The sequence below is a fragment of the Acipenser ruthenus genome, chromosome 14 (genome assembly GCF_902713425.1).
Source record: "Acipenser ruthenus chromosome 14, fAciRut3.2 maternal haplotype, whole genome shotgun sequence".
Taxonomy (NCBI): Eukaryota; Metazoa; Chordata; class Actinopteri; order Acipenseriformes; family Acipenseridae; genus Acipenser; species Acipenser ruthenus.
Genome location: NC_081202.1, coordinates 15,469,337 through 15,483,646, shown reverse-complemented (window position 1 = coordinate 15,483,646; position 14,310 = coordinate 15,469,337). Strand labels below are relative to the sequence as shown.

General features: G+C 36.8%; 1 protein-coding gene across 3 annotated transcripts in view; it reads left to right on the top strand.

The window, feature by feature from the left end:
- Positions 1 to 5,509: 5,509 nt before the first annotated feature.
- The window catches only part of LOC117420019 (exocyst complex component 4-like), a 138,327-nt gene continuing 129,526 nt past the window's right edge, over positions 5,510 to 14,310 (top strand). For 2 of the 3 annotated variants that reach the window (XM_034033516.3, XM_034033515.3), the window contains exons 1-3: positions 5,672 to 5,816; positions 9,296 to 9,485; positions 10,286 to 10,480. In XM_034033516.3, coding sequence (XP_033889407.3) covers positions 5,737 to 5,816; positions 9,296 to 9,485; positions 10,286 to 10,480 — 465 coding nt within the window. In that variant the 5' untranslated portion in view covers positions 5,672 to 5,736. Of the gene's footprint in view, positions 5,628 to 5,671; positions 5,817 to 9,295; positions 9,486 to 10,285; positions 10,481 to 14,310 lie in introns of those variants that run through there. The other variant, XM_058985933.1, reaches the window with a different exon arrangement.

The following is a 14,310-nucleotide window of genomic DNA, read 5'->3' as shown; positions in this document are numbered from 1 at the left end:
CGGGTGACCACGATAGGGGCAATGATTTTGCACCAATCTTCACCATTTTATCATACATTCCTAGCCTCTTGTATATAAGTTGCAGGTTGTATCAGGCTATAATTCTAACAGCGTTTTGAAGTTATGAATTATATTTAAAAACATACAAAATATAATTATCATGAACTGAAACAAAGATTGACAATTAATACTACATTTATATATGTACAACATATCGAAACGTTGGGCAGCTGGCTCTTTGAGCTAATATATATATATATATATATATATATATATATATATACAATAAACGTTGTTGCTTCTAAAAAGAATATCATTGTAACAGTAATAATGATATATAGCTATAATTATACATATAACAGTTATTAAAATCTATAAGAAAACCAATGGAAATTAAAAGGTATTAGTAAACAACTTTCACATCGTGATCATCACATACAGTAGCACATCTCACAATACAGTACTACTCCCCAGTAATTTTTTTTTTTTTTTTTTTAAATCCTGATTCTAATTTACATAATCGTTGCATCATCAATTTACGCCGTATCCGTCTAGTGCCCGTGCACAAAACATAGGCCAACTGTAGAGAGCGGTCAAAAGTTATTCAAGATAAGTTGGGTACAGTAAACCTTATTGTTTATTGCAGTCATTACACATAGATTACTTTTATTTTACAGCACTAGCCTGTAGAAGTTTTAGAATGCATTTCACTGTAAAATTGGCTTATTACCAATTTCTGATAACATTCTATGTCTGCAGTGATTATTATCACTGACACAAAAAGTTCACAACTGTTAGAAATGTTAAATGCAGATTCTGGTGGTGATGTTGTAAATATGTGGTGATTTAGCATTCATGTTTATGACTTCAGATTCACACTACAGATATTCTGTGTGCAATGTGGAAACTCCTTGCTTATACAGTATGTACTTGTAAATAACAGTTTTTAAGTGGTACTGGACCAAATCCGTTGCAGTTAAATTTTGCAAATTTCTGAAAAATTGCATAAATATATGGTAACTGGTGGTATCTCCTGAATTTACAAACTAGACACTAAAGAAAAATCCCAGGAAACCAGTGGAAGGATTTGGGTACTGGAGTGATCCTGGTGAAAACAAAATTATGTACCTGTTGCAGATAGGACATTCACAAGCATCTGAACAATTATCTTGCATAAGTACACAAGGTGGAAGGAACATGGAAGATGTTATTGATATTAGTGCTAAGGTACCTCTATATATAATAGGGAAAAGTGTGTTGCAGACAGGACTCACAAAATATGTAGCTTAACATGCGATTTTGTGTGAATTCAGAGGTCTGAGGTGTAAGACAACTTCATAAACATGTTATCAGGATGTTTAATAATATAAAACAATACATTGTAATACTTTGCATGAAAAGCAGCAAAAATAAATCACTTTTTTTCTTTTCTTTTTTTTTTTTAAAGATAAACACCATGGTGTGATGCAATTGAAATAAATCCTAAATAAAATACATAGCATCCCAGTTCCATTAAAGGGTACATCAGGACCTTTTTATTTTATTGTGTTACATGTTCCCATGTGTTGCTACAACTGTTTACGTAAGGTGTGTGTATTGTTTTATTTATTATTTTTACACTTTGACCACTTTTTTAAACTTTTAAATTGCATTTCCTGCCTCAAGATGGCTTCACGTTCACCTGCATGGACCTCTCAGAACTACATTTCCCATCAACCTCCTGCTCACTGGTAAATCCATCTGTTACATTTGTGAGCTGGAGGATGATGACCTCTGAGAGGTCCATGCAGGTACATGTGAAGGCTGCTGCAGGCACTTAGTTCTACGGGTGCGCTAGAAGGACTGAAGCACCCCCGAGTTTGCAGACTTTTTGACACAGCAAAGTGGTTGTAGCTGTCGCTCATACTTCAGCCAGTCTGCGTTACTGCCGGTGTCGATTTGTGACTCGGGTTGCCAACAGGCTCCACAATCCCGCGACACTGAGAGTTTAAAATCCTGTTCTGTTGTTCATGTTTATTGGGTTCCTCAAAAACTTGCTCTGTCGTGCTTTACTGGCTTGCGACCACGCAACAAATGTTGGAGTTTTTCAACATCATCTGGCCATGTGCGTTTTGCAGTCGCAGACACACAAGAAAAGACTGTACGACTTTTCAGAAAAGACGCAGCTCGTGGCAGTGCGGATGATGTTATTCCGACAGTCGGACCACTGACTGAGACCAGAAATTGGGTCGCAGTCAGAAGTATAAACCAGCCTTAAGCGGTACACATGTGCAGACTGCATCCACAGGCAGCGTTCTTGGCCGGCTCCATGCTGTTTTACAGAAACGCGCCTCCAATCACAGGCGCGTTTCTGTAAAATAGTGCAGTTTGATGCTACAGAGATATTTTGTCCGTCTCCTTCATGTTGACACTTATCCAGAGTTAGCAAATCGCATTTGTGTAGGTTTTCTTTTGATCTAATAATGTGTGGCTTAATCATTTGTTTATAGAAAAATGTGCACTGTACAAGGCAGACCTATGCAAACTTACACAGATTGCTCAAAGAAATCCACAGATTTCTATTGTTTTTGGTAATAGGTTTTCAAACAGTGTACAAAGAAGTGTCTGTTACAATCTTAGCAAACAGCATGATAAATTCAACTAAGAATATATTACATCCAGAACAGAATTGTATGTGCAGAGATTATATAATACAATGTTTACTGAGCACCAGAAAACTCTAGGGAAGGTATAGTTAACAAAATGAGTTGGTACATGAGTACTAGTGCTGTGTGCCGAACATATTGATTTTATTCACAATATTCAGGCTTTTCTACACCTCAAACATCAGAATGTGGAATATTTGAGATACAGTACCAATATTTACATGTATGGTGTCTATTATTGCTTTGTCATTCAATCAGGAAAATGTCTTCAGACTGGACATTTTAAGTGTAGTCATAATATGGAACAGTAGTTCACAAATTATAGCTGTTGTGATATCTCCCATGTTGTGATTTTGAACCATAATATTGGTACTGTATGCTAGCGTGATTCGGTTAGCACTGCCCAATCCATTGCACGTGGGAGGAAGAAAGGGTTCGCAAATCAGGAGAAACTGACCGCCTTGATGTGGAATACTTCTTACATGCATGCCTTTTCTATGATTTTTTTTCCAATAAATACACCATACTTCACTGGCAGCTTTGGTGGAAAGTTTGTATCTGGTTGTGTTTTATTGAACGTCCAATAAAAAAAAAGTGGTAGATCCCAATTTTGATCACAGGGTAAGGCACTAACGCTAAGGCAAAGAAAATTAGTGCCTGATTATGCGGCGCTAGGTGGGCATAAATGGGCACAATCAGACTGCCTTGTGGAGCCTGGCGATTTTGGTACCATGCATTGCCCTGAGTTTGTATACCTGCGCTTCTGCAAGGTGTTGGCTAAACATTTGGGAAGTGGCCTCACATATATTCAGTTCGGCTGTAAAAAAAGTTAATTTGATGTAACCCATTATTTTAACCCCTACATAAATATTTGTTCATGCACTTTAGAGTACATTATTCTTTTCAATAGTTAAACTCAAACACAAAAAAATTCAATCTGGAGAGAAAATGTACTCTTTATGAGCTGTTTCTGGAGGAAAATAAAATAAGTAAATACGTCTTCTGTTTCTTAGCCAAATAATTATTTCAGTTTCCCATGCAGAGTACAATGTTGTGCAAATCTGCCAGTATTAGAGACAAAGCGACATACAGTAGCATGTAGTAAATGGTAGCCAATGTTTGTAATGGAGGCCAAAACCATAAACAATAATGCACTAGTCAATAACAGGCATAATGTGTTGCTGAGCCACATTTTTCTTCACATTGAAAGATAGACCCTTCTTATTTTTGTAGAGCATGGCTAGTTTTTATTGATTTTGAAGCAAGGTCGTCTATATGATCTGTAAGTGAAAGAGACAGATCTAACTAGAAGCCAAGATTTGTTAGTCCGTTGGATTCCAAATACTGTTACCTGTTTCAAGGAAAACATTTATAAATTCAGATTGTAATGTATCTTAATCAAGTGCCACAAAAGCTCTGTAATACAAAATAATGTCTGTGTCATCAGTGAAAAGGCATATATTGCCAGAATAGCAAGATGTCAATAAAAGAAAAAAAAGGAGTAAAGATTGATTTTCGTGGAATACCATTAATCAGAGGCAAGCTTTTGAGTCTGCTTCAGGATAAGCTTTTTTCACATGCAAATTTAAAAATATGTTTGTGATATTATGTGTATGGTTAGTTATGCACAATTGTATCTGCGGCACACCACAAAATAATTCCACAACTCTTTCACATTTTGCATTTCCATTAGCTACATATTTAAAACATGCACTACACTAGGTTAAATAAATAACGCTTTCTTTTCTTTTCACTTTAGCAGCATAGAGTCAACTTTTTGATGTATTTTAGTCAAAGAAAGCATGTGGCACATGGTTACACTTACCCTTTCATGTACCCATCATAATAGATGACAGTTAGGTTTAGAAAAACACATAAATGTATTACAGGCAGCAATCGTGACAGCTTGTTCTAGTTCATTGTAATTTCATTCAGCACAGAGTGACAGCAAACTGTGTCAAATTCACAAACTGTGTACTTTTGTGCTTTCTCTACTGAAATAAAAAGAAAAGAAAAAAACTGCTCTTATCTCCAGGGTAGATTTTAAACATGGACCAAAAAAATTGAAACAGCAGTCCCACTCGTCCTATTAAATATTTATGTAGGAATGGCAGGTGCTTATGGCTGCTGATTGTTTTTTTTTTTTGTTTTTTTTTAATTTAAAGCAAAATTAAGGATTTAAATCCATTTAAGTTACCAGGAGTAAAAAAAAACAAAAACAAAAACCATAGGTTTTGACACAGAAAGAATAATGTTTTGAGACAGTGCTTTGAAGTGAGGTGCCATGATGGCAACAAAAATGATAGATATAAATAAAACTATTATTAGTACCTTAATGTTTGTTCTGAAAATGTGTTTTTTCACTTTTTTATGAAAAGCAAATCGTTAAAATACATTACAATACAGAACAACTGAATCCTGACGCTTCTGCTCGGTCACATGCTCTGATTGCAGCTATACCAAATGGAGTGGATTTCAACTGCAGCATAAGTGGTCTATTTTAAATATCTGAATAGTGACATCTAAATGCTGCCGCTGTTTAACTATGGCTTCCTCCTGGGTAGAAGAACCACGTATAAGAATGCCTTTCTACTACCGTCCATACAATAAAAATACAATTAAATGAGTTTCGTGAAAAAAATGTTTTATACATTTTAGGGTGGCAGTACAAACATCTGCCAGGTATCCGAAACGAAAGCAGCATGTTTTCCATCTATTCTACTGCGTTGTATTTGCATTACTGTATCTACATTTTCTAAACTGAAGTACAAAATACAACCAAATAATCAAAACTCTTTTTTTACAGAAAAAGGGAGAGTACAGATAACCCTACACTAATTTAATAATCCAAACACCACTCAAATACCCCTTTTTTAAATGACCGACAATTTAATATAGCTTGTTGAAAGCGTCCGTTTCACAGGAAGAACCCACAACTCCCAACATGCCTTGCAAAAACGACACCTCAACCAGGATTGTTGGGTAAGACACGACTACTGTAACATTTAATTGGACAGGCATTCTTTGCTGATTGGTTCCCTGCGTAAAGCAGGGTAGCTTGTTTCTGTGTTTGGGTGCAGCAGCTGTAAAAATGGCTGCAGATGCAGGCAGGTACAGGAGTGCACTGAGCAAAAGCAAAGACCCTTCTGGGTTACTCATCTCTGTGATCAGGTATGGCAGATAAAATAGTACAGGAACAATGCACACCGCTGTGGCTGTGCAATGTCTGGTAGAGAAAAGTTAGCTTCTTCAAAGACTACGTGCAACGTTGGCCAGGCTGTAATTCATATCCTGTTGGATCATATATAATATTGCATGTCACGAGTGTTGTGTTTATTATTTCTTGTTTCAGTAATGTGTTTTAACAAAAATAATAATAAATAATAATAACTCAAAATTCAATCGAGAAAAGATTTATATTAGATTATACCCACAGACTGTTATTGTCATTTTAAGAATCTGTTTTGTTTTTGTTTCCTGTTTGATTGAAAGACCAGCAGTGGGCTAATTAAAGTAGTCGTGTGTCACAAGGGAATTGTGCATAGAAGTTAACATTGGGTTTACCACTTTTCTGATTCATGTAAAATGTTATTGGTAATTAAACACTATTCCAGCAATGGTAATTACATGCAGTGTGTTAGGTGGCACTTACTAAAAAAGGAATGCCTGTTGAAAACAATTGACAAAAAAGAATGACAGCATATGTCTTTTAGAACCGATAAACTGATTTTACAACACCTTACACCTGTAATATTAGGAAGTATAATACATAATCTAAAAGTGGAATGACAGCCTTGGAGTACCGAATAATACACTAAAACCAGTGAAAGCAGTAAAACACACAATTAAAGAAAAATGAGGAATGCCTGGCTCTATCTTTAGAACCCCATGACTTATCTTAACCCCCTATTCCATTAATAATAGGCTAGTTGATATACACATTCAAACTGGGATGACATGAATTCCCAGCATTAAGATAAAACATTTAATTGAACGCAATACATTTAGAAAAAAAACGATATTAGTACACAACATGTATAGGAAAATATGGACCATATGGAGCACATGTATGATTATTTTGCAGAAATGGCAAACAAGACGCAGCACTGTTTTCTTACATGTAAAGGTAACTATACAATGAATCTAATTAATGGATGCAGGGGTGACGAAAAACAGAACGGATATGTTAACCAAATGATAGAGTATGATGTGCTGATTCTATATGTATTTTTTATATGTTTCTTTGTTCATATTTTTTAAAGTTACAAACTGTCATTCCTTATCCTTCACTGATTTTAGTGTATTTTCGGTATTCCGAGGCTGTCGTTCTGTACAGAACTGCTGTCATTCTGTGTCGTTCCACTTTTATTTTGTGTGTTACACTTCCTGCTGTTATAGGGGTAAAGGGTATTCGGATCAGTTCATGGGTTTTAAAGATATAAGCTGTCATTTACTTTTGTCTATTGTTTTCATTGGGCATTCCTTTTTTTTGTCATTTGTTTTAGTACGTCCCATGTCTTAACAGTGTTTGTTTAAAAACATTGTGACAATCATGGTTTAGACAAATATTTACTGGTCTGTAGCAAGGCTTTGGTTTTCTACTACCGGGACCTTGAGAAGTTTATAAAATAATTTAATTTATTGTGTGGTTCCACAGTTTGGGAAATGTACAGAAGCAGCCTGCCCAAGCATTACTACACAAATACTGTACAGGACTGTCAAGTTAGAAAAATTGTCAATATAGCTATAAAAGGGGGCAAATGAAACAAGATACATGAGTTGTTAAAGACCAGGTTTAGGGTTGTGAATCGCCAATATGCGTGCCTGTGATGGAAATCAATCCATTTAAAATGTCACGGCAATAATTTAGACTTCTCAAATTTGTGTCCTGTATTGACACAGTTTCTAGGCACCAAATCCAGTTGCTGGGTGCCACTTTTTCAATGATTTGATTGTTTCCATATTCAACTGCTTAAACATACCTACAGTACACCATTGCATTCTCTCTCCCTGCTACATCTGTTCCACAGTCAAGTAGAATGGAAGTGTAATTTGCACTGTGCACCCCTTTCTACAAATCACCTTTTATTTCATCTTCAGTGACTGCAATTAACTCAGCACATGCGGTATCATTGGCATAAGTTTTAGATATTTCCAAACCGTTCTTCATTAAAACAATCTGAGAGCTAAATTTAGTGAATGTTATTTCTTCAACTGCAATCATGTAAGCAGCATTGAATTTAATTTAATTCCCTAAACATTTTTTCTTCATTTAGTTAAGCAGCACAAACCATTGATTTGGCTATTGGTGTCTGGGCTGGCATACTCTTTGCAATAACGTAGTCCCTAGCACTTGTGTGTTTTTTGCTTTCACCGTGCTTCACAGACTCTTTCTTAAAATGGTTAGTTCCCTAAATAGAATCAACTGGCCCTGCTTTACTGCAAAACTCACAATACATGTTTTGTTTTTCACTGTAACGTAACCAGAGAAATCCTTGAAGCCAAGAAGTTTTAATCTGCAGCACTTGCTTTTTTAGATGTGAAGGTGCACTTTCCAGTTTATTGTCTGGATCGTCTAGCTGCTGTGCAATACAATCATCATCAAGAATTCTTGCCTCTCCCCACAAATTGAGGGTGCGTTCACGGAGATCATTCTGTGCAGAATCTGACCAATTTATTGGCTAAATTGGTCAGATTCTGTACAGAATCTGCGCAGAATGATCTCTGTGAACACATCATTGTCTTTATCTAACGTAGATGTGGACATTGTATTACTGCTAGTACTACTAGATGCCGTAGATGAACTTGAGAAAAAATTATATTTTTATCTTCGACATAACTCAAAATATAGGAGCTTTATAGGAGGTGACACAGCATATAAACAAATCAGCTTGATACGTTACCCTGTTCTCTGTTTTTCTTAATTCCTCAACCTTTTATTTTAACTACGTTTTAGTGTTTGGTCAGACCACTTCACATGCACTGCAGGTTAAAGATGTTGGTGTATTTACGTATTACATATGAGCGTAATGAGTGGGGGGAAAAACAAACAGTTCTGCTTGTTCGTGTTTTGTATTTATTTATTTTTTTATATATAAAGGAGACCGTCAATTTTGGTTTAGGAGCCAACGGACGCCTAACATAAAAAAAATACTGTCACCGAAAATATTTTTAAGTCGCATTAGCGACTATTTTAGTCGCAGTCTGGAGCCCTGTGAATGTAGAATATTACCGAATTGTCCTTGTCTCTGTTTATTGTTGTTGAAAGATGCTCTCTTGAGTTCTAGTTGAGCTGACAGTGTGATTGGCTGACTCGGCAGGTGCGGGTATAGGACTGGTTGCTTTAGTCAGTGCACAGTATTGATTGGCTGGTTTTGGTGGATAATAAAATACATTTGGACCAATTGTGTCTTTGTTTAGTATTTGCTGTCCAATAGATGTGAACTGAGTTTTCAATACAGCAAATCAAAATGAAAAAGCTGGCATGTGTGCGGATTGCTTTTAAGTTTGATTCACAGTTGATGCTATGACGTTCCAGCGGGCATCTACTGTCTATGTGAAGGCCCCTAGAACCGGAAGCTGACTGGCTGATGATACTGAAGCATTGTCTATTGTTAACTAATGCTTGTATTATATCTCAACTTTGTTAGAACACTGTCTACCAGTGCCGATGTTCAGGACAGGGAGGTAGAGAAAAGCCGTCTGGAGGAAGCCTATGAGAAATGTGACCGGGACTTGGATGATCAGATTGTACAGCACTACACCGAGCTGACCACTGCCATCCGCACATACCAGAGCATCACAGAGCGCATTACCAGCTCCCGCAACAAAATCAAACAGGTGAAAATGTGTTTAAAACGTGTGGCTGTAAAAAAAGTAACCGTTTCCCCGCCACATTGTTCTAACCTCTGGCCATATGAATGACCTTTGCAGGTGGTACACAACTGTATTCTGCAACTGGTTTTTAAACTGAAGTTCCATTACAGGTGGTGACCAGGAAAAAAAAAACAAAAAATGTTTCAGTGGCACAAATGTTTAATCAGTGACACAATCTTTTACACAAACTATTGATCTGAATATGCCATTGTCCTCATATTAGGCCCCCTTTGTTTTTATTCACCAAACATTTCCAGTTTTTTTCTTACTTTTTTAATGTATATTTACTGGTCTACAGTGATTGGCTTGCCTTATCTGTAACTTCAGTGTTTGCTTTGTAATTGCACACATACTATTACAGCGTTCTTGAGATCAGTTTTGGTGAAAGTGGTACATAATGATGTGTTTGCTTAATATTTAGAAATTCCTGGAGTCTTTTTATGGCAAAGCTATAGGCTGTGCTCTCCATCATTTCCTACTCCCTGTGGCACTTCATAATGATAGTGTTATACAGTGGTCATGTAGCACTCCTTCCAGCATACCATTAACATAAACAAAATCTAAGTGAGATGCTTGTTCTGTTTCTGATAATGTTAATGATTGGAAAATACTAAGGGAACCAATGGCTGTCTCCAGTATGATATTAAAATCAACAACAAAAAAAATGTCCACTACAAGTTAGTCAGAAAATAATTCCCCCCCCCCAAAGGTAATGGAGTAAGTACACAAGGATGGTGACGTTAACCTGTCCATTGTGCTTGCAGGTGAAAGAGAACCTGCTGTCCTGTAAGATGCTCCTGCACTGTAAACGCGACGAGCTGCGGAAGCTTTGGATCGAGGGGATTGAACACAAGCACGTGCTTAATCTGCTGGATGAGATCGAGAATATTAAACAAGTGCCCCAGAGGCTGGAACACTGCATGTCAAGCAAGCACTACCTTCATGCCACTGATATGCTGGTAAGAACTGTGTAGTCTTGATGTAATAACAATTAATAAATGTATTCATTTTAATTTGGGGATTGATCTATTCTCCTTTAAAATTTAGTTTTCCATTCATACCCTGATGATGGTTGCTACCGAAAGGCCTTGATATTTAAATAAATGTCAACTTGCAGGGTTTCCTTTTCTCCATGTTCTCTGTCTTAGGATGTATTCAAAACACCTCTGTTGGCCTTTTTATAACAAATAGCCATTCTCAACTAAAAGGAATCTGAGATGGAAATCAAAAAGATTCCAAAATCAAGCCCATTTGGGGTGGAATGACCTATTTGTATTTCACATTTTTATCCTCCTCTTCAATTAACCTAAATGCAAATCTGTATCTTTCAAATGAGTGTCCGTCCGTCATTCGGCAAAATATCCTGAAACTTGCTGTGAAATCAGATAGAACCCTATTGAAATGCTGTTGGATTGGGTAAAATTGAAAACACATCTGCACTGTTGTGATTTTGCTTTAACTAAAGTTAAATGTTAGTTTTCTCTCTGAATTGGAGAGGCTGTGGCTATTTTGGTCTGGTGAGATCTTAATCCCAGGATGAAAACAAGATTAGACCTGCTATACCCTTTCATTGGAGAGAGGTACCCCTTTAATCCAAGCTTCCTGAAAGGAATATGATTGATTCAATGTATCCCTCCCTCTCTAATTAATGCAGACACATTCCTGCTAACTGGATCACCCTTTTTTAATATTATCTTTATATTCCATTCAGATTAATTGAAGTAATTGTGCCAGTGATGCATGCTTCAGATTTCTGCATTTAAATTGAAATTATAATTCCCTCATTGTCTTGATATGCCGGCAAAAGATGGCTGGTTCCAGGTTTCATTATCACTCACAATACTCCAGCTGCTGTTTCTAATGCATAAAGATTAATTTTTGATAGAATTATTAATGCAACACTGGCAGCTGATCTGTTCAGGAATGATGTGAAGTTTCAGTTGAAGTAAAGAGATGGGATGAAAGATTGTTGTGATCTGTTGAAGATTATTGGATTTTACATTTGTAATAGATGTTGGTAGTGGAAATTGCACCTTATTGGCCGCCCGTCTGTTGATGATATGTTTGCAAAATACATCTGTTTTGAGAAACATTGTCTGTCACACTGAACTCCCACTGCGTGCTACCAATTACAACTGTTTTACTCAATCAAAAACATGTTTTAAACCATTTTCTGAAATGAAAGAGCCACTTGGGACTCAGTTGGTTAATTCACTGGAGCACTAAGGAAGTGTTAGTGGGTGTAAGCAAACTCCACTTACACATTTGGACATTAAATGATGACCTGCCTGTCTGTCCATTGGCACTTGCATACATTATTCATCACTATTTTTTTTTTTATATATATATAAACCATTCTTCATTAAATGTAAGTAAGGCAACATATGTTTTTACATTTTAAATGTGTTTTTCATGTTAATTGTGCAACAAGGCTCTGCCACTTAATGTGGTATTCTATTCTTTTAATCTTTTTATATGTGCCTTTTGAGGAAATCTTTATTACAGGCCACTTTTTCTGCATCACAGGATATTTATCAAACCATCCTGTTCCTGTCACTGCAATACTTGATTATTCCCTTTTGTTTGCCATCGCTAGTGCTTACGTAGTTTAATTGCTCTTCACAGCTGTCACTAACAACACTTTTAACTCTCACCCATCATCTGAAAGTCACGAAACAGATGCTGACAGGAAACTACTTTTTAAATATCTAAACAGACAACCAAAAAAAAAAGTGAAACTCAACTATAACAATCTTCTCTTAGAAGGTATTACTCTGTGTCCTTTTATTCTCAATACTACCAACACACAAAGACTTCTCTATATGTGTTTAGTCATTCTGTCAAACATTTTTGAGTATCTCATTTGTAGCTACTGTGTGTGGTGTTCTCATGTGTTTTTTTTTTTATTGCTGTGGACATTTTCTATGCTCTCTCTAAATGCACCAACAAGCACTGATCTCTCTGTGGAGCATTTCCATTGGGCCATTAGCTCAACTAATAAAAAAACAATCATTTAGTTTGATGAAGATTTATTAAATATAAGCATTTAATAACTTAGGTGTTAATGAAAGTAGAGTGTGTCGTTGTGGCAAAGTGGTTTGCAGTGTGCAGGTGTAGTGGTGATGTGATGATGAAACAGAAGACAGACAACAAAATTCACGATCCAAACAGGTTTTATTTTTATAATCCTGGTCTGGACCCCAAAGAATAATCCCAGGCAATACACAGCAACGTGTATTGCACTTTTCCAAAACAACAGGTTGCAGTCCCGAAATAATAAGACACAGTTCGTAAATAATAAACACAGTACAACACACACAACGACACACACGTTCACAAGTCTGGAGGGAGTGCTATAGTGCTTGTGGTGAAATACAATTTATCCGTGTTCAAAGGTGGAGTGTTGTCCGGATTTAATGCTCCGGATCGTGTTAGCCATCTAATAATAACAAACAAGTAGGTTTTTAGACACGACAAAACAAACAAAACACTCACAATAAATCACAGTACTCCTTCCGGTTCAGCTTAACCATAACAAAGGAACAGATCACCTTGCTACGTCCCCTTTTGTATCGTCAGTTACTTTACAAAAAAAAAAAAAAGCATGTTGGCAAAAAGAAACAGACAAACCCTGACAAACACTATAACAAGTAGCAGGCTAGTGTAGAACCAGCACACATAGCAATTGTTAATTTGTTTTTAATTCTCCTCCTCTCTCTACTCCCGTTCTCCACTCTGAACACCAACCCTGTGTGCGTGAAACACTGACTCTTTTACCGAGACTCGATTGCTAATCAATCATTCAGCTGAATCTTGGCACAGTCTGCACGTGAACTAATTGTGCACTCCCCGTGCCCCTATACAAATACCAACTTTAATCTGCACCTGAAGAGATTGTGCAAATCCTGTGCCTAAATACAAATATACAATCACCTGTGCTACATGACCCACACTTTGTATATCTGTTGTAGGTCCTGGAACATGCAAAGAGCCGGCCTTAGAAATATCAGCAAGGGTGTGTACTCCCCCGTGCCTCCAAGGAGGAAAAGAGAACAGTCGACCCCCTGATAGGAACACAGAGTTGAGGAATATAGGCGTATGAGAGTGCCATTTAAGTTGAGAGTTTGTGTGTTTTTCCATAGCATGCCAGATTGATATTAACTGAATAATTATTGAACCGAACTAATTTGCAGTGCCTAATAGAGATATTTGAGTAAATCAAGTCTTGTAATCTATGTGGATAAACTATTTTTTCCTCTATCAGTCGCCATGAAACAGAAATGTTGGGATTGAACCAAATAGTGAGTGAGCGCAACACGAATGACCAAAAACACAGTTTGAAATTTGGAAGGGATAAACCTCCTGATACTTTTTCACGTTGCAGAGTAGAAAGTTTGATACCGGGTCGTTTTCCTCTCCAAATAAATTTGGAAGTCAAGAGAATGAAGTTTGTGCCAATATCCACTCGGGGGAGATAAAGGGAGCATAGAGCTGAAAAAGTTAACCCGTGGGAGCACATTCATTTTAATTATAGCGATGCGGGCCTGGAATGAATTAGTGAAGTGTGACCAGTTGTCCAGATCTGATTTTACCTGAGCGAAAATTTTGTTGAAATTAGTAGATACGGTAGAGTGCAGAGAGGGTTAAATAGCAACACCAAGATATCTGAAGTGTCTGACTACTGGAATATCTGAGGGAAGGGTCAGACGTGGAGTTTAGGGGCATGTGAGCCCATTTAAGCCAATTAATTTTATATCCCGAGATAAAATTGTTAAAGATATTTAAAAGG